Here is a 22,235-nt window from a genome sequence, read left to right as displayed (position 1 = left end):
ATTCAACATGCCTAGGAGTGGCATATATAATAATCAAGGTACTGTATTTGACATCACACCTTCTGCTACTACTACAAATTCTCATTCAGTTAACTTTTTAAAAAACAGGACAGCAGGAATTAAACGAATAGTCATCTAAGTCTAGGTTGACTAGTTTTAGGAATGTTGGACATTAAAAGTCCAAACTTACCAGTTCATGTTTCATATTTTTGAAAAAAACATCTTTAAGTTAAAAAAAAAAAAAAAAGGCCACCAAAATAAACACTGATAAAAAACATCTTACTTCTTTTTCTTTCTGAAGCCCTTGTGTTTCCTGTTTAAGGCTATCCATAACTTCCTTTAATTTTTTTTCTTCTTTCTCTTTTTCTTTCTCGAGGGCATTGTTTCTGGTTGTTGTTTCATTAATGACATTGTTACTCTTGGCAGGTATACTTTTGAATTCTTCAACCTGAGGTTATAAAACAAGTTATAGGAGTATACATCTTTATGCTACCCAATACTATCAATATTTGACTTATTTAAAGGCATTTCTCAGTTCTTGTTTTCTTTATAATCAGAGTTAAATTAGCTAACTTTAACAAGTATTTTCCCGACTGTTCACGTAATTTCTAGATTATTTCAATCTAACAGTAAAACTACTACAAACACCTGACTTCTTACGAAGGAAAATTCTCTCTGGCAGGGCCTTAGGTCTGTCATCCTTCTCTCCTGATTTCAGGTTGTAACTATTCTTCTTTAGCTATAAATACGCTCTGACTACAAGGAATTTTCTAAACTATCCTTCCTGGTATGTCATAAGTTACCACAAATTATCTTTACCATCTTCCCCAATCCTAAAATCTTTCACTTTACTCTTCCAGAGTCATCATGTAGGGCTAATATTTTATTCCATTAACATATTCTGATAATAATCACTTATTCACGCAGTCTATGCCTAAAGGCTAATGACTCTGTAACAGTTACACTTAAATAAGATTGTCAAGTCTTTGGGGTTACCCCCAAACCCTTGTTATTTTGTTTACTCTGATTATGTAGTACCAGTGAAGTTCAACATTTCCCAAAATGCCATTTCCTTAAACACTGACTCAACATATTTATCAGCTGTGCTAAGCAGAAAGTATTTTGTGAACAAATACATTTAGAAAATGCTTATAGCATAGAGCCTAATCTATAATTACTGTGTAAACATACGCAACAAAGCTTTTTTTCGCGGGGCTGGGGTTAAGGTATCATATCTATTTATATATGATAGAGCTACGAACATGAACACAGCTTACGAGACTCCAAATTAAAGCTTTCCTATCTCTAAGACATAGAGTCTCACTTTGTCACCCAGGCTGGATGCAGTGGCTTGATCACTGTTCACCGGAACCTTGAACTCAAGGCATCCTGCCGCCTCTGTCTCCTGACTAGCTAGGACTTATTAGGCATGTTCCACCAAGCCTGGCTAATTTTTAAATTTCTGTAGAGATAGGATCTTACTATCTTGCCCAGGCTGGTCTTAAACTCCTAGCGTCAAGCAATTCTCCAACTTTGGCCTCCCAAAGCACCGGAACATAGGTGTAAGCCATCATGCCTGGCCAACATTGGTAATTCTTGCAAAATCCTGTTCTGATCCTGTTAGCTTAGTTTTTTGTAGAAGACAGGCAATATTTTAAAGCCTGTAATACTTAACCTAAATATCTTTAAAAACTACTACTTTAGGAAAAAGAAAATTAAAATTAACACCAAAATGGAACTGCGGTAAATGTTTTCCCAATAACATATATTATTGTAATATAAACTTTAAAACTTAAAGTCAAGCTAGGAGCAATGGCTCACATCTGTAGTCCAAGTTACTTTGGGAGGCTGAGGTAGGAGGATTGCTTAAGTCCAGGAGTTCAAGACTATAATCATATCACTGAACGCTAGCCTGGGCAACAGACTGAGACCCCATCTCTACAAAACTCCAAAACCAAACAAAAAACCTCCTGCAAAATAAAGTCAGTGGAAGCAAGGTTTCCCTAGAGGGGGTAAAATCATGTTCAGAGACAAATCTTAAAACAACATTTAGAATACTAATTCATTCTCTTAGGTAATAAGAGGCAAACACTTCCATGAAAACTAGATATGATATTCAGACATGATATCTTAAGAATTTTTTTCTAACACCTACCTTTTCTTTATCTTTTTGAAGTTGTTTCTCCAGTTTTTTGACTTTACTAGTTGCATGTTTTAATTTTTCTCTAACTTGAACATCTTCCAAATCTAGTTGTGTAAATTTTTCTTTATACTCCTCAATAAATTTTGTAATTTTATTCAGTTTCCTAGCAAAGCAAGTAGTCATTATTTTGAATGTTCAGGTATTTTAAAACCATGTTATATTTCCTACCTGGAACACTTCCTCTATAAATATGTTCAGGCTTTTAATAAGGCAAGATCCTAAATTTCTCCTTCCAAGATGATCCCTCTCCCCATAGTTGAAGAAGCACCTGTATTTGTGATTATGACAGCAATTTTGCCTTTCTAAGTTGGATGCAAAATACTACATTTTCCAGTGACTACAATGTCTAGGTATATAAAATTTTTACCCTAGGAGTAAAAATTTTTTTTTTACCTTTTATGAATATACTTACAAGTTACTATACAAATTTTTTATTTAAAAATAGAGATACTAGTGTCACTGAAAAATGGCATAAGTAGGGACATGATAAAATCCTTCAAAATTTATCTAGAACAACCCAAATCCTACCCCTCTATCAGATTTGTGACTATTAATTAACCTGTCAAGCCAAATGCTTATTGTTTGTTACTGTGCTATGCCACTAGGGGGTAGCATCCCCACGGTTCCAAGACTTAAGAGTAGGGCATTTGATCTTTAATAATGAACTGGATGTGAGGCAAGTTTTTTTTTTTTTCCTTTCTGCCAAGGGGGCCACCACTTGATATGCTGGCAAATGTCTTACACTCATAATGTGCTGGCAGTAAGTTTATATATAAATACACATGTAATAAAATTATCTAAATACTCTTAGTACTTTCCAAAATATTATTACTTTTCTATATCTTTTACATCTTTATTCTTAGCTTTCATTTCATTTGATAGTATACTGCTCTTCTCATTAATTTCTTTGGTATCTTCATGAATTTTTTTCTTTTGAATTTCCATTTCAGCAATTCGTTTCTGCAAATCATAACTAGAGGGAGAAAAAAAAAAAAGAAATTGAAGCTCCTAAAATGCCATTTCTAAAACTGTATTAACAATTTTAGTAAAATTAGCTGTTTCTAAATTATTATTATACTAGTCAATATGTGACTACCTAGGCTATGAAGGGAAAAATCTCCTTGGGTCAAGGCTAGAATTTAGGAACAAAAATCGGTTTCATTGTACCAATGCGGTGGCTGATGCCTGTAATCCCAGCACTTAGGAGGCTGAGACAGGCAGACTGCCTGAACCCAGAAGTTTGAGACCAGCTTGGGCAACATGGCAAAACACCAACTCTACCAAAAAAAGAAAAAACAAATACAAAAAAATCCCAGCAACAACAATAATTAGCCAGGTGTATTGGTTTGCACCCTGTAGTCCCAGCTACTCATGAAGTGGAGGTGGGAGGATCAACTGAGTCCAGAAGGTTGAGATTGCAGTGAGCTGTGATCACATACTGCGCTCCACCCTGGGTGACAGAGCCCCGTCTCAAAAAAAAGTTCATTGTAAGCTGAAAAAAATCAGATCTGCTATTACACAAATTTTAAAAAGTGCACGTGTAAAAGGATTAAGCATAGTAATAAATACCTGCGAACCCACCTCCTAACTTAAAGTAGGATACTAAAAAGTATCAGCTTCAATGAATTGATAAATATGCCTAATTTAATAAATTCAACCCTGGTGATCAATGGGGTGACAGCCAGATAGTCCTCACATCAGATAAATTTACCACATAATTTCTTTTTTGTAGAGATGGGGTCTTGCTATGTTGCCCAGGCTGGTCTTGAACTCCCGGCCTCAAGCGACCCTCCTGTCTTAGCCTCCCAAAGTGCTGGAATTACTGGCATGAGCTTACACATCCAGTCACACAAATCAATGCTTAGAGACTTTTTTCACTTCAGTCTTTATGTTTCTCTAGGAAAAGAGAAGGGCTTTGACTTAATGGTTAAAAAGTAATATAAAAATTGATAAATCAAGGCACTTACATATAATATTGACAAACATGATTCTTTTTTCTAAATATTTCATTTTCCAAGGTAAGAAATTCAATAGCTATGTTTTTCTCTCCTTCTAAGGCATCCTTTTCCTTTTCCACCATCTTTACCCTGTTTAACTATAGAAATTAAAAGTTTAAAGACTGAATACACACTTCATATATACAATATGAACTTAAAATATGCAAACATTAGACTAAAAATAAGAACGTTCATCTTAAATGTTAATATATAAACTTCAATATAAGAGATAACATTTCATTATGAAATATTATAACATGACTATCTGACTTAGTAAAATGTGTTAAATCATAAATGAAACATTGATATACAATGAAAGTCTACAGAAGATTCACCTTCTCTCCTCTGTGTTCATTTAATATTTCAACTCTCCGACACAAGACTTTAATAGGTTCATTTAGCCGTCCACAACCAATTATATCTTCTAAATATTCAAGCATACCCTCATCGTGTTCAGTCTGGCCTTTTGGTTTCATCATAGCAATTTGTTCAACTTCGCCCTTTAAAAAAAGTTATATTTCATACTCACTGTATATGTTTAGCTAAATCAATCTTAAGTGAGAATTGGGAGCGGTTAAATAACAAAGCCAAGAGTAATAAACATCTAAATAAGGTACAGTAGTTCAACGATTGCATAAGGTATAAATAAAAATGTTATTTTCACTGGTATTCCTAGGAGTTTTAATTTTACATAAGGAGATATGAAACATGAATTTATATTCCCTTAGATAAATCCATATAAAAGTGTAATATACATCCACTTATATATACACACACAGTTCCCCATCTAGAATGTTCAATATAAAAATAAAACAAGTAAAATTTAGGAAAGCATTCACTTAATCTGCAATCTGATTATAGTGGCAACATTATCAACTATTAATAACACAATTGAAGCTCCTGTTCTAAAATAAAGAATTTTCAAAAACACTTGCATCATTAAACTGTGCTAGGAACCCTGTCCCAAAGTAGTATTACCAACTTTCTCTATAAATATGGTTATTATGAGTTCCTTAACAAGTAATAGGTTTCAAAGGTAGTCAAAAACTTAAATGTTCAATTTTCTAAAAACAAGAGCCTTTGGTAGAAAAGGATATTACCTATTTTTCATGGTAATAATAGAAATCAAACTGATCACACCTTGACTAGAGAAAACTAATGGCACTGGTACATAAGACATCAGAAAACTTTTAGTTTGTAATCACTAATATAACAACTTTGAAATGTAATTAAAATCTTTAACTTTACATATTTGCATTCATGCAGTTTAATTATGAAGAGAAAAGAGAAAAAAAATCCATAATAAGTAACCATCAAGGCTGACTGCCAGGCAGCCATTTAGTTTGATGGTGGAGAGAAAATTGTGTCTGAATATGTTCAGGCCAAATGCCTCTACTTTATAGAAGTAGCTTGTTTGTACTCTAAACTATTACAATGGAAGAACAGGTACAGGCAAGTGAAAAAAAGATATACCTCTTATTTTCAGCAAAATAGCTAAGATGAAAAAAATCAACAAAAAGAATTACATATTAAAAATAGTATATTGTTCTCAATTTAAATATCTTAGTGATTCCCATTTCCTAAGTGAACACAGGTGAACCTTAAAAATGTGGGGTAAAACTTACTGAGAGCATCATATTCACCAAAAGCCTCAACATAATTACAAAACGTAGACAATTTAATAACAGGACAAAACAGCTCATTTGAAAATCTACTCATTAAGGCATAATTTTATTTGTATACATCACTTTTCGATACTTTTGACAGTCTATTAGCACAATGATTATCAACAAAGTAAAACTGTTACCCCAAAAGTTATTTTCCATAACATTCATATTATGTATGAATCGGTATAAAGTGAAAATATGTAGATATTTACATAAAGTATTTTATTCTGCTTTCAACTGTTACTTCTCTCTAAAAGTTTGCAGCAATAGTTTTAAGTTTTAGACAGGAATGAAGCCTGGAAAAACGCCCAAACCTTTGGATTATACAGGATGAACGTTAAGTCACTGAAGAAGCCAAGAGTCTTTTTCAAAGTGTGTATCTACGTAGGGTTTATCAACAGTGGCAGTACTGACATTTTGGGCTGGATATACTTTGTTGTGGAGAGCTATGCTGGGCATTATAAGATGCTTTAATAGCATTTCTGACTTTCACCCACTAGACACCAGTAGCATCCCCCCTTCCAACAGCTGTAACAACCCAAACTGTCTTCAGATGTTGCTGAATGTCCTGTGGGAAGGGGAGCAGAATTACTGTCAGCTGAGAACCACTGATCTAGAGGCTGCAGTTTGTTTGTTCATTCATTTATTATTTTTTTGAGATAGGGTCTTGCTCTGTCGCCTAAGCTGGAGTGTAGTGGTGCGGTCTCAGCTCTCTGCAGACTTGACCTTCCAGGCTCAAGGAATCTGCCCAGCTCAGTGTCCCAAGTAGCTGGGACTACAGATGCACACCACCACACCCAGCTAATCTTAAAAAAAAATTTTTTTTTTGTACAGATGGTGGTTCCCCTATGTTGTCCAGGCTGGTCTTCAACTCCTGGGCTCAAGCCATCTTTTGCCTTAGCTTCCCAAAATGCTGGGATTAAGGGCATGAACCACTATGCCTAGTCTAGAAGTTTTAGTTTAAATCCTGTGGGTTAGTGTTTATAATCCAAATAAGAGACAATATCTGACAACTAATATTCTACCCAATTCAAGGATAATATCTGAACACGTATTTTAAGAAAATGAAAAACCATCCTAAGAGAACTTACATTTGAGTCAAATGGCCATATTATTATTTAAGTATACATTTTTCAGATAGTTAAAAGTTGGGATTCAGTTAACAGTTTACGCTGATAAAAATATTCCTTAAAAACATCATATTTCTCCTGGCAAATTACTTATTGAAGAGACAGAGTACAGCTATTAAGAAACAGCTTAGCTTTGGGTAAATAACAATGGTTGCTTATTTTTGGTTGGTTGTTCCTCTCTCTCCAAACAAAATGAAAGATACAGCTATGATTTCCTCTTACTCTAATAAAGTTGACAAGCTTTTTTTTTTTTTTTTTTTAAAGACAGGATATTTACGAAGCAAAATAGTTACACCTCAAATCCTACATAACATTCAGTCTTATTATACTGTATTGCTTTTTTAAAAACCAGTTACCATATTATCAGATTAGCATTATTGAATCAACAGACAGTATTAACAGGCCTTTACTTGTCCTTTGACTATAAGACTACTGTGGTATCACAATGACAACCTGGGACTTTTCTTGTTGCTCTATTCTTTGATGTCCTTTGCCTGCCCTACCACTTGCTACCATTTCCAATCTTCCTTCTTCATTTGTGCCATCTCCTATGTAATCTGTAGACTGACAGTCTGTGCCTAAAGGATTCCTCCTTATTTCTTCAGAAAACTTACATAACTCATGTAAAATCATAGAATATAGTTTTAATTTAGGGCAATAAGCTCAATAAATTTCAGAAATAATTTTAAAACATCAACCTGAATTTAAAGTCATATCAAGGTTCAATCCTAATTTTTTTTTTTTTTTGAGACGGAGTCTCGTTCTGTCGCGAGGCTGGAGTGCAGTGGCCGGATCTCAGCTCACTGCAAGCTCCGCCTCCCGGGTTCACGCCACTCTCCTGCCTCAGCCTCCCCAGTAGCTGGGACTACAGGCGCCCGCCACCTTGCCCGGCTAGTTTTTTTTTGTATTTTTAGTAGAGACGGGGTTTCACCATGTTAGCCAGGATGGTCTCAATCTCCTGACCTTGTGATCCGCCCGTCTCAGCCTCCCAAAGTGCTACAATACTATTACCTGACGCTGACAAAGTTTTACATGTTCCCAGTGTTATCTCTATTTGCTGTCGCTTAAAGCATATGAAACAAGGTCTTAAATGCTTTTTTCCCCCCACTGTTATTTACTACAAACTTCCTATGTTTTAAATTACATTCTTACTATATAAAAGACACTAAGCAACTGTGGAAAAGATCAAGTATGGTTTTTAAGAGTTACACAAAAAGAGCAAACATGCTCCAAGAGTACATTTACCATATCAACAGCTTAAATCTTAATTTATGGAACACTTTGAGTGGCAAACCAGGAATTATGATCCAGTTATACCATTCTTTGAGAATCAATTTACAGAAATACAGCTTAAAAATCTAAGAGGAATGAATAGGTATGATGCCCTTTATCCTTATTCAAATGTAATCCAAATTTTAGCAAGTATAAACTACAGAAAACTCAAACAGTACATAGCTATAACAAAGTTTTGTTGTCCTAGTAAAGCCTCAATTATTCTTCTATTTTTATGTATAATTACTATGAAGGGGGGTTTCAATGATTCTTACGGCAAATATGAGTGTTTGCATAAAAATTAAATGGCCTAAAATTACTGGGGTTTAAGTTTTGATCATATTTTTGATCAAAATCTTGATATTTTTATTTTCTATATCTTTTATTATATTATACTATAAATTACTGTTCTTTATCTTCCTCTAGTACATTTTACTCTAATTTGATCTTTGTAAGCTACCAGAGGCCAAGAAACTAAACCACCAAGGTTAGTATCTTTCTAAAATAAAACAGAAAGAGTAATTTGTTCGTAGTTGGACTTCTTGATATCTATTTCTGGTTGGCTAGAGGATGCTTCCTTGCTGCTCCCCACCACCTCCACCCTACTTGTGGATATTGAATACCTTTGGAAAACTGAGGTATTACCGAAAAAACTAAAAATTTCTTTTGATATTATAGCATAAGCTCATTTCTACAGACTAAGAGACTAGAATCCAAGTAGTTTATGTGATAAGCTTAAGAGAAGTACATTGGAAGAGATGGCTAGGCAACAACTCAGACCTAAGTTAATTAAATCTTCAAATTACAAAATAATTTAAAAACAAACAAACAAACAAAAAAACCTTTGCTATTATTTATTTAGAGACAAGGTCTCACTCTGTCACCCAGGCTGGAGTGCAGTGGTACAATGTTGGCTCACTGCAACCTCTGCCTCCTGGGTTCAAGCAATCCTCCTACCTCAGCCTCCTGAGTAGCTGGGACTATAGGAGTGTGTAACCAAGCCCAGCTACTTTTTGTATTTTCTGTGGAGACATAGTTTCACCATGTTGCTTAGGCTGGTCTCAAACTCCTGGGTTCAAGTGATCTGCCTGCCTCAGCTTTCCAAAGTACTGGGATTATACGTATGAGCTAACGTGCCCAGCCTGGTTTTTCAAACTTTAGATTTTGTAATGTGAAGACAAAAACATATGAAATTGAAAACTTTGACAAAATTAAAGTTGTGCTAATAGTTGTAACTTTTGAGGATTTACAAAAATATTCCTGAGGCAGCAATCATTAATACAACTTTTTAGTAAAAACATTAACCATTCTTCTACCCCTGAATGGAGCAAAAGCACCCCTAATTTATAAGTCATAGTTACCCAAGAAATGCTATACAGAGCTAATAAAACTCTACTTGTATGGACTTATAGTTATTACAACGGGACCAAGGTTCCCAAAGTAGATATATATAAAAGGAAATGTACAATTATAAAAAACACAATGGTCAATCATAACTAAAACTTTGTGAGGGCATGTATGTGTCTTTAAGGACAAGAAACAAGGTTTAGCCATCTTTATATTACTTATAGCATCTTAGCATAGTGCCTTAAAAGGAATTCATTTGAATGGCCAATTAATGAAATTTTTAATGGATTCAAGTAATAAAAATGCCTACTTGAAAAATTTGCTAAGCCAATATATTAACACTGAGAAATTTTACTCTTAGGAAATTCTAGAAAATTTGGTTCTTTTAAATCTTAAAAATAAACGTTTACTTTTACTAAATTTAGATTACTTTTGCTGTTAATCACTATTACTGGCCAAAGAGTCTACATGTTTTATTCCAAGTAATGATTTAGGTCTTGGATGTTGATACTACGATGCTGTTTCCAATTTCTCAGCCTCCCAAATCAGTTTTTAAGATAGATGTTATTCAGTAAAAGAGAAGGTAATACAAATCACATTTTTACTTACCATCAAATGCTTTATATTGCCAGTTAGGAATATGAGATTTTCATAAGCGACTCAAAAAAAAAAAAAAATCCATAGAAACCATTGCCATTTTCCCTCAGTTTTAATTGGGCACTCACTATTAGTTCTACTGTAGTCCAGTCCCTGTTTCTTATTCCTAACAGGTGAGTTTCTAAGGTTCTTATCTGTAAATTTAATTGAGTCAAACTGAATCTATTAACTTGGAACATTTACCTTGGTATTATCTGGGAAGAAATGTTTTTAAAACAACTGTAAAGATCACAATAAAAAGGTTCAGATTATCAGGTGGACAAATTGGCTTTAGTATCCCATATACTTCAGAAGCACAAATGTAATATAAACTTGACAATTTATAAATTATTTACTCCCTTGGGACAATATTACATTAGCTTCCTTTATTACTGAATTATGTACAGAGATGCTGTACAGGGAAAAAAAAATATCCTCAGAAGGGTTTAAAATGCAGTGTATTTTGATGAATCTTTGCATAAATGTAAAACTCTGATTATCCCAGGACGACGGTAAAAGATGATTAAGCAAAAGATACACGTTAAGTATAATTTCCTGCAAATTGGTATCATCATCAAATTTAGCATTATATAGGGACATAGCTTATTATCCATAATTAACCAAACCAAGTCCCAGAATATGAAAGTCAATAAAACAGTTCAATTTGATTTTAAAAACACACAAAATCCTTTAATGCCACATTCTATAAATTCAAATCTTGTTTAGAAATACATCTGCAATTAATTTCCTCAACATTAATTTTTAAACAAGTTTAGGTTGAAGTATTGCAAATATACTGTGCCTGGTAATAAAAGATACTAAAAAAGGTTATCCTAGAATGATACTGATTTACCTTGTATACTACAAATGTCTAAAAGTAATAATTTTTAAAAACAATTGAAGAATAAAGACTAAAATGGAAACAGAGGCTAATATTTTATAAGTTTGTTACTAGGAACATCCAGTCACCCTAACAAAACTTTTAGCATCAAATCAAAATTCCCTACTTATTTCAGTCATTTCTGCATCACAAAATAGTTTTGCTTTTATTATTATGCTTCGGTGATTCCTGATGGAACACAGGAAAAGAAGATACCCTAGAATCAAACAGGAACTTGACAAAGCCATGGTTTTACCCTTTTTTTTTTTTTTTCAAAAAATTCTGAATTTTGAGGACAGGGAAAAAAAGATAGGGGATTTTTCTTACCAAGCCCTGCTGGTAGAATATACTTTTACTTAAAGAAAACAGGGTTTCTAATAAAAATCAGCTTGGCACAGGTACTTAATTTTTACATCTCTTTAAAAGGACTTGCTCTGTAACAGCTGTGATACTTAAGAATGTAATATCAAAGTTCCTTTCTTTCACTAGTCGTGGTTCCACCAAGTCAGTCATTTTCAACGAAACAAAAACCAATGAGTAAAGGTTCAGTTAACCATCCGAAGTGTTACAAAGATTACATTAACTAGGTGCTCAGGTAAATCGAACACCAATTGTACCGATTTTTTCAGTTTTTGGTTATATATCAGAAAAGAATAAGAACAAGAACAAAGGAAAAGGATAGATTATCAAAAAATAATACATTTCATTTAAAATGTTAAAGGGAAATACAAACAATGGATAAAATAGTTGCTATATCCCTGTCACACTGAAGCAGCACAGTAATATTGGTGTTTAATACATATTTCACTACGCCAATATTTACGTGCTGCTAGAGTGGAACAAGTATGTCAGTTCATCCAAACATAAAATGAACATCTGATGATGAAAACATAGTTTTGAATGAATTTCCTTAAATTTCTAGAGCAGCAAATAATGATTCGCATCTTGACTGTAGTATGTAAACCATGATGTGCTGCTACAGTACTTTAAGGCCTCAAAAATACAGGATTCATCCAACCTAACTTTATAGAAAAAAAAGTAACAAGAATAAGATAATCTTGGAAGTCTTTAATAAACTTACCTGTAAAATTAAAAATCTATTATGGTCCAAGTCAATTCCATGGCTTCGAAGAAGATTTCCAACATCCTTAAATGTCTTTTTCTTTCCACTTATGTGATAGACAGAAGTATTATCTCTGTAGGCCGTTCTGGATACATAGAAATTACTGTTCGGAATGACTTCATAATCATCCCCTTCCTGTTTTGAGGAAAAACAAAACCAGAAAACAATTGTTGGTATTAAGTCATAGGCCTACTTCAAAATTCACTCATTTCATACTGAAACTAATTCTATGGATTAAAAACTTCAATTGAACACGCACACAAACTGCCAGTAGTTCTCAATAATAACTCGGCTTAGCAAAGAATTGATAGTTTTCCATGCTGCTTGGTCTTTCTCAAAGATCATAAAAACCAAGAAGCCAAACCAACCAGCCAACGAAAAAACCCACCTCCAAACAAGCCTAAAAACATTTATGATTCAGAAGAGGTAGACAAGATTCCTACCATATTCAAAACTCACACAAATTATTAACATGTTGACAGATTTAAAAAGCTGCAGCTTTTAAAAATGATGATTCAAAGAAAAAGGAAGGAAGGTAGTAACGGGGTGATACAGTTTAGTTTTTTTGTGTGGGAGGGTAAAGAGTGTGCCATTAATTTAAAGTAAAAAGCATCACAAAATAACAACTAAATTCCCTAGGTTTTCTTTTAAACAAACAAGATGTAAAAAAAAAAAAATCAATTGCAAATCTACTTTAACACTCACTTTCCCTTACCCTTAAAAGTTCTGTCATACTGAAGCAATGGCTTCTAAAATTTAGATAAATCAAATGTAATTAATAGGCAATGGAATAAAATCTGATTTACCGGCAATCTATTTTCCAACCCAACTTGTACAATAGAAAGCACAAAAGAAACCAAATTAAAATAGATGATTCTGTGTAATTAAAGCACTTTGTACTTTTTTAAAAAAAAGGAAAACAAAATTCAAAAGCCAAATCACCTCCCAATTTCATTATGTAATTAGTTTTCTATATTTTTAGGTTCCATCGAGTCATTTTTGAACAATTAATTTCCTACATTAATTATTAAACAGAAGCAAAAGTATCAACAGGTAAATAATCTAGACATTTTACCTGTAATTGTCTCTATTTCCAGAAAACAAACATTAGCTTGCCCTTCCCCCATTTCAAAAGGACTTAATCACAGCAGTAGTCAAACTGAAGCAAAGCTCCTTCATATCATAGATACTCAGGGGCCACTAACATTAAAGTTAAAATGCATTGAAATAATAAAGATGGTAAAACCAGCCAATTGCCATATTTTCAAGTTTAGCTAATTTATTCTAAAGCAACCAAAATATAACTTTAAAAATGAACCCAATATTTATAGTAAAATAATGCCTATTTAGTACTCGGGATCCTAAAACTGCTCAATGTTTTTATTCCAAAAAGGATTACTATGAACTATTTGTAATTCATTTCTTTAGCTAAAAATTTAATATTTTAAAAGGCACCACCACCACTCCCCCAAAATAAAACATGGTCAGAGGTAATGAAACCAATACTTTCTGCTATAATTACATACAAATTTCTTAAAGTCAAAAATAATAAAATATGCAATGCATTTAAGTCCATTTGCCTTGCTTGAACTTGTCAATTACTAAAGAGTAAAAATCCCTTACCTTATCAATTATCTTTTGAAAATGAACTTCTACGGTACAACTCTGAATGTCCTTGTGTTCATCAGAATTATGTATTAATACTGAGAGTTTTTTAGATCTTATTTTTTGTGCTCGATAGCCAAACACAAAAAGCATAGAATCAATAACATTGGATTTGCCACTGCCATTTGGCCCGATAATACAGGAAAAGCGCTGCATTAAAAAAACAAAAACAAAACAAGTAAAAGTTCATAAGGTCAAGCTAATACTACTGATTTTAACTTAAACCGTTCGGTTTTTTTACTTTACTTGCAGTTAAAAACTGCAAGTATTTAAAAGTTTTTATTGCTAATCACGGACATACAACTTGAGTTTTCTTACATCAAGTTCTCCTCTCTTAAAAGTTTCAACATTTAATAAGAATGCTCTAATTCTAACGCAGACGTTTTAGAAAACTCATTTTATAGTTAAATTATCTAAGGGTTCCAACGAAAGCTTTAAGAAAAAAAATTATCTAAGGGAAAATACTATTTCAAACAAAAACACCGACTCCATTCAATAGAAAACTTTACAGCTAGAGGTACCAAAGATAACCAGATAAACAAAAGATAATTTAAGTGTTAAAATCATATGAAACGTGTGTGCGTGTGCGAGAGAGAGAGAGAGAGAGAGAGAGAGAGAGAGAAAGAAAGAAAGAGAGAAAGAATGGCTATCACGATAAACAGGGAGTGAATGAATTTTAGGATAGTTACAAAGCTGAAACATCTTGTAAATACGTTATTACCTTACAATAGGTATTTAAAAGTTATAAAATAGTTATTTCCATACAAATACCTTATGGAAAGGTCCCAGAATTTTCTCCCCAGCATAGGATTTGAAGTTCTGGTTTACAATATGAGTTATCATAAGCCGAGGAGCTCCAGCTTCATTGGTCATTGCTGGAGGCGGGGGAGGAGGAATGCTATTCAAAATCTCTTCTAAACTTCTATTATCAAGCTCCTCACTTGCAGTCTCTAAGTCAGTGAAAGGAAAGGAAAAGGAAGGCAAACGGGGGAAAAGCCTACATTAGTGCAATTAGTTCGGAGAACTAATGACTGCCCATCTTTAAAAGTAGGGGATGGAGGGATGTTATTTATGAAACTTAGGAGTCTGTATTTTCCACTTAAATATGTTATTATCTTAAACTCATGGGGGCGACTAAACCTTCAGCTTGATTTTATTAAAATTCTTGAAAGAAATGCCACCAGTCACAAAATTCTATATACCTATACCTCTTAAGAGTCAAAACACTACATCATAGAGCTAATCTGGGAAAACCGTAACAAGCTATTTCCTGCTGTCTATCCTAAACAGGAGGTTAAATCCTAAGGCTCTAGATCCAATTATCCGTACCGCTGAGCACCTCGAACCTTCATTTTGGAAACTCATGAACTTCAGCGACACTGCCACGAGAGTTTAATAATGTCACCCAACTCCTGGACTCACAAAAGCTACAGTGGTTTCAAATAAATTACCGTCTTTTCTTTAAAGGCAATCTAAGACCACGGAGGTGAGGTTAGGGTCAAGAAACTTTTCATCATGTTCACAGTCATATTGATTGTCTCTGGGAAAAAAATCCACTTGCTCTTGATTGACCGTCTCGATTTTAGCGGAAATACAATAAAGACGTCTATACCATTCCACAGGTCACAAACAAAAATTCACAGCTGAACCGGTTTGCTCGCCCCCATCCCTTCCAGCGCCGTTACACCAAAATTGCACGGGAGTCTTATCTCAAAGTTGCCAAATGGCTCTCCTAAGCCTCTACGGGACCGACACCGGATCTTCAGACTTCAACCCCGCAGCCTCTAGCCCGCGCTCAACAACCCCAGCCAGCCTCGGGCTGGGCGCGCGTTCCTGAGGAGTCGCGGCGGGTCACTCACCTGCGGCGGTGGCTGGGCTCTCCGCGCGGCCGGACGGCGGCTCAGGCTCCGTGTCGCTGCTGGCGCCGTCAGGGGACGGCGGCGGCCCTTCCTCTCTGCGCCGGGCAGTGGAGGGCTGGGTGCCTTTACGGGGCATGGTTGCTGGGGCCGAGGGAGAGCCGGGAGCAAGTGAGCCCGCGGGCTGCTACACCGCGCCCGCCCCACCCGGGGAAACCTCGGTCCACCGGCTTCCATGAGCCCCGCTTAACACCCCGCTTAGAGGCAGTGGGAGTTCGGGAAGGGAGCCATCGAAAGACACCAGTGGCAAGAAGGCAGGACTGGTTTCTTAACAAGACCTATGTAAGTGAGAAAAACTAGAGGTGCCTGAGGATCAATCAAGGACTGAGCAACTGCTTATTTATTTTTTTAAAAGCCCTCCACCCGTCCGCCCACAGTATAAGCGTGTAATACTCGCTAACGCATTTCTAACGGAGGAACTCCCATACGCCGGCATTTCCGGACATTCCCACGCTCTCGGCGCCAGGGATGCAAGCGCACCGACAGGGAGAAACGAGTTCGTGTCAGGGTCAGGATCCCGCGGCTAACAACTCTCTCTAGAACGGTGAGGACTTAACTGGCGACTCGCCGCCCGCTTTCGTCTGCCCGCCTTTTAGCTCCCGGTGCCGTTGACGGCCCGAAGCATAACGAGGTCTCCCTCCTCTCCGCGATCCGACCGCTAAGGGCGAAGGCTGGAACCAACCACTAACAACTTCAAGTCGGACGCTGGCAGCGCTTGCTAATTTTGGGGTGGCAAGAGTTTGTCTCTCCAGCTCCCCGGGCGGAGTCCCGTTGGACAGTAAACCATGAAAGGTCACCAGCGAAGGCTGAGACCCGGTGACTAGTCCCTTGGCAGAAGAGAGAGGGGTAGGGGGAGACGCCCTTTCCCAGATAGAGACTAGGATTTTTTAAAGAAGAGATCTGCGAGGCTCGGGGCCTCCCCAAGACGTCTGAGTAGCTTGGAAAAGTGGCGCCCGGGAGTTGCGCGCGGGAGCCCGGGCCGCCCGGGAGCGGCCGAGGGGGGAGGGGTGACAGCAAGAGAAATCTCCCAGCGGCAGCCTCAGCCCGGACTTCGTCGCTCCGGCTCAAGGCCTCTATTTTCCAGGCGCTCGCAGACAAGGCAGGAAGTAAGAGCGTGACAACCTGACCAGGAAGAGAAGTACTTTACCTGCGAGACAGTCCGCTCAGACCAAAGCTGGAAACGGTTGTGTAGTATCCACCTCTCTGCTCCTACCGGTGTTTCGGCTCCGGGTCCTTCACTCGAAAATGGCGCCTAAAATACAAACTCGAACGGAAATTCGTTACAAATGCGCGCAATGATTTCTGGGATCCACTAATTTGAAAAAAAGTGCGGCGATTACCACCGCCATCTTATGGTCGCTCCTGCGCATGCGCGAGCTCCTGGCGTGACCTACGCGGTAGAAGTTTCTACTAAGTGAAAAGGAAGAGCGAGGGATTGTTTTCTCTGTGGTCTACAACAGCAGCACTATTATTAAAAATATTTGGAAAAACAACCTGGCAAGTTTTGAAAAATAGTTTTTTGAAAAGGGTAGGGTTCCGCTCACAGCGGGAGGCGGGGCTCAGTGGTCCAGAAACGCCTCTTCAGAAGAGGGCGGGCTCACCGAGAGGCGGGGTCTCTGGCCCACTCGGATGACGTGCCGCGTAAAAGTATCGCGGGAAGAGGAAGGGAGCGTAACTCTAAGAAGTCACTATGGTGACGGGGAGGTCGGGAGGCTTCTTGGTAACTGGTACCAGGTATTTCAGAGCAATCGCCACCGCTTTCCTGGAACTTGAGGTAACTCTCTTCACCTCTGGACCTGGTGGGAAAAGGGTTTGGAAGTTGTAGGCGTCACTGGATCCCATCTTTCTTGTTTTGAAGGTGTGTGCTTCGTGGAGCATCATTTTCTGTCTCCCTGGCGGCAGCGAGGCTCTGGGTGTAGCTTTTGAGATGAGAAGGAGGAAGCCCTGAATTTGAAGGGAGTAGAGAGACAACTAGAAGAAGACCTGGATTAGTGATAGCTTAGTCCACATGTGAATAGCTCAATAACGATTTTCGAGTTACTGCTTTTTAGATCATTGTTGTTACTAGTGAAAGGTTTCGGTCTTTTAAAATAGTTTGACTAAAAGGCTCTTTAATGGAAAAAACGACTCGCCAGTGTTCGGGTTATTTTTATGAGGAAATTATCGATCAGCAAATATTCCCTAAGTAGCTTTTGTATACATTGCACTAGATATGACATAATTAGGATTAGTAAGCAAGTTTGGCAATTCCTGTTCCCCGAGAACAGGAATTTTAGTTTTAGTGGGTTTTTAACCTGAGGTCTGTGGATCTGGTGGTAGGTGATTGAGTTTCACAGTTCATAACTCGCCTAACATTGTATACATAATTCTATGTGCATTTTTTTGGGAAGTTAGTTTTCCTACAGCTTTAATCAGAATCTCATACTTGCTCCTAATTCCCTGCATTGTTAAAGAGCCACCATCTCATTTGACTATCTCCAGTATTCATGCAACAACTCTTAAGTACTTGACATTGAGAACTACTAGCCTCTTTTTTTTTTTTCTTCAACTTTTGCTTACTTAGGGTCTGGCATGTTAAAGCACCAAAAAATCTGCCTTCTGAATGAATTTACATGATCACTCTAAATATATTATGGTTCTTCTCTCGAAGAGCATGAAGTCAGGTTCAGTGATTCTCAAAAAGGCGTGGAGAGCCACGGCCCTCCCAACCAATTGTAAGAATTTGGTGAAGTTGGGAGGCTGGTGTGTTTTAAATAAGCATAGACTCAATATCGTGATATATCTTTATGTTTGAAGTTAAAAACTATTGTTTTCATAAACTATAGAAATAAAGCTTAATGAAAAAAAGTTTTTTGACTGGTAAGCATACCAAGAAGATATAAGGATTATCTTTGAGAGCTTCTGGAATTTTTGCATTTCCAAAGGTTGTAAAACACTACAAAACCTGAGTTGGAGAGGTATCAACTATGCGGATCACCTGAGGTTGGGAGTTCGAGACCAGCCTGACCAACATGGAGAAACCCCGTCTCTACTAAAAATAAAAAATTAGCCGGACACGGTGGAGCATGCCTGTAATCCCAGCTACTAGGGAGGCTGAGGCAGGAGAATCGCTTGAATCCGGGAAGTGGAGGTTGCGGTGAGCCGAGATAGCGCTTTTGCACTCCAGCCTGGGCAACAAAAGCGAAACAGCGTCTCAAAAAAAAAAAAAAAAAAGTATAGACCAAATTGAGTGGTGTATTTGGGGGAACAGAGCACATTGTAGTGGAAAGATGTAATATAGAAAACAGAATCGTAAGTTCCGTCATTTTTTAGGTATATGCTTGACAGTTTCCTCCTTTTGTCAATCTTGAGAGTATTTATTTATGAAACTAGCATATAATACCTGTCTCATCATACTGTTTATGATTGTTCATCTAGCACATATTCCATAAGGATTTGATTTTGCTGTGTTTATGACACTGAACTTATTAAAGTATGCTAAGGACGAATACTGGGATATCAAGTTAGAGGAAGGGTAGCTTCTGAAGGATCTTGAAAACCAAGTCAAGGATGTTAGATACGATATGGAGGAAACGGCTTTTAGAACAATTCTGAGCCAAGGAATGACTTGGTAAATATAGGAAGAATAATTAACAGTAGTTATGTGGGATGTGTTAATGGGGAAAGAAAATGAGATCAGTCTAGGTTTTCGTTAAGATTGTTACTATATAACAATAAGTGAGAAGTGCCTACACAGTAGGATGGAAAAAATCTGGAGTCATTTTGGGGGAAAAATCTATAGCTTTTGTAAATTGTCATGGTTCAGAGTATAAACCCTTGAAGTCAGTCATGTACTATTCTTTGTGTATCCTTGAATTAGTGATAAGGTATAGGAAGAACGATAAGTCACAGAAACATAGTTTTGATAAATAAACTGACCGATGGCCTTAAATTTAATTGAACCTAACTATTGCCCACTCAGAAATTTTGAAAAGGGGCATAAACCAGGTTGTATAATGAGAAAACATAACAAACAGCTACAGAGTAGACTTAAATCTGGAGATTTATATATACCACAAAAATAAGACATTCAGAATAAGTATAATTTTTGAGACGATATTAGAGTCACAAGAAATAAAGACTTTTGGTTGATTGTTGCCAATATTTTGGACATCTCATGAAATTAACAGAGTTTAATTACAAAGAGAAGCTAGCCTACCTGGAAAAGACTGGGTTACAATCATTTTGGAAAGTATTGCTATAACCAGGTCTTATCTTCCTAGTCTAAAATAATCTGCCAGTTATCTCTATTTGCAATTTCAGGCAGTCTTAGAAGGAAAACCTCACTTTTTACATTAGAAAAAAATTATACCCCACAGGAAGAAATACGTTCAAAGAGAAAAATTGGAATTACAGTCTTAATTTTCAATTCTTTAAGTGCAAGGTTTTTTCATCATTTTAATAATACGTGTTTTGTTTGCCTTCTCATGTCATAACATTTCAGAAAGGCTGAAATTAGATTTCTCAGTAAATATTTTAAAAGATTAAGTTTGTAATTGTAAATATTTAGATAAATTAGATATTAACTAATATGATTTTATGTAAGTATTGTATAAATATTTAGATTATATTGTTCAAGATTAATAGATATAGACACAGTGCAGATAGAAGTGAATATTCCTCCTGATAATATAAGCCCCTTGGTATATTAATGTTACAGAAACACACATAACTTATCACCAAAAACCCAGGAAGCTAGAAGGCAGAACAGCTCTTTTTTGGAAATGTTATATTGAAAGATAAGTATGTTTTTATTCTGTAGGTTGGAATTCTGGAAAGATATATTCAACAAGCAGTAGAGGTACAGAGTATGGCTTAAGAGAGAAAATAAAATGGGTAGTGTTATAAGAATAACTGGAACACTAAAATAGGTTAGGTTTTTAAGATTGTAAGTGGAGAGAAGTTAGCACCAGACCAAGGATATTAAGAAAATGTTCATTTTTAGAATATAAGAAGAAATAATTACAGTAATATCTAGGATAGGACCCTCTTGATTACAAGTGACAGAAAACCCAATCCAAATTGTCTTGAGAAAAAACAAATATTGTCTCCTATAACTAAAAAGTCAGGTGACTATAACTGGATTGAGGGTTCAGACAAAGACACAAGGGTTTGGTTTCTTTCCTTGCTTTGAACTCCACTGTGTTGGCAGTATTTTCAGGTTCCGTATGATAGTCTCTAGCACCTTTAGGTTCTCCCCTTGCTGTGGTAAGATAGCTACAGCAATTCCAGCCTCATATCTTCTAAAATTAAAATCCAAGGGGGAATGAGAGTTTCTTTTCCCCAGCATTGATTTGAATAAAAGTCCTGGGCCACCTGTGAAACAGTCTGTGCAAAGGGAATGGAATGCTCTAATTGGCTTAAGTCTGGGCCTCATGCCACATGGGCTAACAGTGAGGAAGTGGTTGTTGCAAAGAGAAATTCTTTTTAGGTAGGAAAAGAATGAATATACATATGCAGGGTGAAAAAACAACTTTCACAGGAAATACTAACATTTATTAAGTACTTACTATGTATAGGGTACTCTACTGGACACTTTACATACTTTATCTCATTTAGTCATTATAACTAATTTGTCAGGTAGGTATTATTAGCCTCATTTTACATTAGAAAGACAGCAAAGTATAGTATCTTCATGAAGATAAGCCAGGTGAGAGTTTTAATAAGAAGGGATTCACGTGTGGAGAATGGTGATCTTATAAAAATATCATTTATTAGGGTTTTGTAGAAATGCAGAAATGCATAAAAATTGGGTCATAATCCCTTTCACTCAGATAATCCTATATTAAATATATAAATGGATAGATTAAAAAGTACTGTGAGCATTGTTAAAAACTTCAAACAGAACAGAAGTATATAAAATTAGAATTTAAAGCTTTCCTTCTCATCCCAGTGCCCCTACTCTTTTAGAGGTCTCCATTATTAAGTGTCTTGCATATCTTCCCAGAAAAATGTTTTGGTATCCACCAGCTTAAATATATCTCATTTTTTGTTTTCACAAAAGGAATTGAATTATATAATACAGCTGTATATCTTGCTTTTGTCATTTAACATAGACATCTTTCTATATCAATATGTACAAGTTCATCTCATTTTTAAAATAGTTTTTTTTTTTCTTTTTTGAGATGGAGTCTCACTCTGTCACCCAGGCTGGAGTGTAGTGACAATCTCGGCTCACTGCCACCTTCACCTCCCGAGTTCAAGTGCTTCTCTTGCCTCAGCCTCCTGAGTAGCTGGGATTACAGGCGCCTGCCACCACATCCAGCTAATTTTCGTTTTTGTTTGTTTGTTTGTTTTTGTTTTTGTAGAGATGGGGTTTCACTATGTTGGCTAGGCTGGTCTCAAACTCCTGACCTCAAG

The 22,235-nt window shown here is 36.3% G+C and overlaps 2 protein-coding genes and 2 non-coding genes across 16 annotated transcripts in view; 1 reads left to right on the top strand and 3 right to left on the bottom strand.

The window, feature by feature from the left end:
- SMC4 (structural maintenance of chromosomes 4) overlaps positions 1-17,085 on the bottom strand; it is a 36,603-nt gene extending 19,518 nt beyond the window's left edge. For 2 of the 6 annotated variants that reach the window (XM_015131710.3, XM_077990426.1), the window contains exons 1-7: positions 16,984-17,083; positions 12,214-12,390; positions 4,536-4,700; positions 4,171-4,298; positions 3,036-3,176; positions 2,156-2,306; positions 284-448 (exon numbers count right to left, since the gene is read on the bottom strand). In XM_015131710.3, the coding sequence (XP_014987196.1) occupies positions 284-448; positions 2,156-2,306; positions 3,036-3,176; positions 4,171-4,298; positions 4,536-4,679 (729 nt within the window). In that variant the 5' untranslated portion in view covers positions 4,680-4,700; positions 12,214-12,390; positions 16,984-17,083. 6 annotated transcript variants of the gene reach the window in all.
- Positions 11,893-11,973, bottom strand: MIR16-2 (microRNA mir-16-2). Its single transcript, NR_032371.1, has one exon. It is a non-coding gene; the product is annotated as a microRNA mir-16-2 (primary transcript).
- On the bottom strand, positions 12,033-12,130 carry MIR15B (microRNA mir-15b). The gene has a single exon (NR_031959.1). It is a non-coding gene; the product is annotated as a microRNA mir-15b (primary transcript).
- Positions 17,086-17,507: 422 nt separating the features above from the next.
- IFT80 (intraflagellar transport 80) overlaps positions 17,508-22,235 on the top strand; it is a 140,291-nt gene continuing 135,563 nt past the window's right edge. For 6 of the 8 annotated variants that reach the window (XR_013413625.1, XM_077991616.1, XM_077991620.1 and 3 more), the window contains exon 1: positions 17,508-17,610. The gene's annotated coding sequence lies outside the window, so the exon portion shown is untranslated. Of the gene's footprint in view, positions 17,695-22,235 lie in introns of all 8 variants that reach the window. The other 2 variants (XM_077991618.1, XM_077991617.1) reach the window with 1 other exon arrangement.

The sequence above is a fragment of the Macaca mulatta genome, chromosome 2 (assembly GCF_049350105.2).
Source record: "Macaca mulatta isolate MMU2019108-1 chromosome 2, T2T-MMU8v2.0, whole genome shotgun sequence".
In the NCBI taxonomy this organism is placed as follows: Eukaryota; Metazoa; Chordata; class Mammalia; order Primates; family Cercopithecidae; genus Macaca; species Macaca mulatta.
This window is presented reverse-complemented; position numbering and strand designations above follow the sequence as displayed.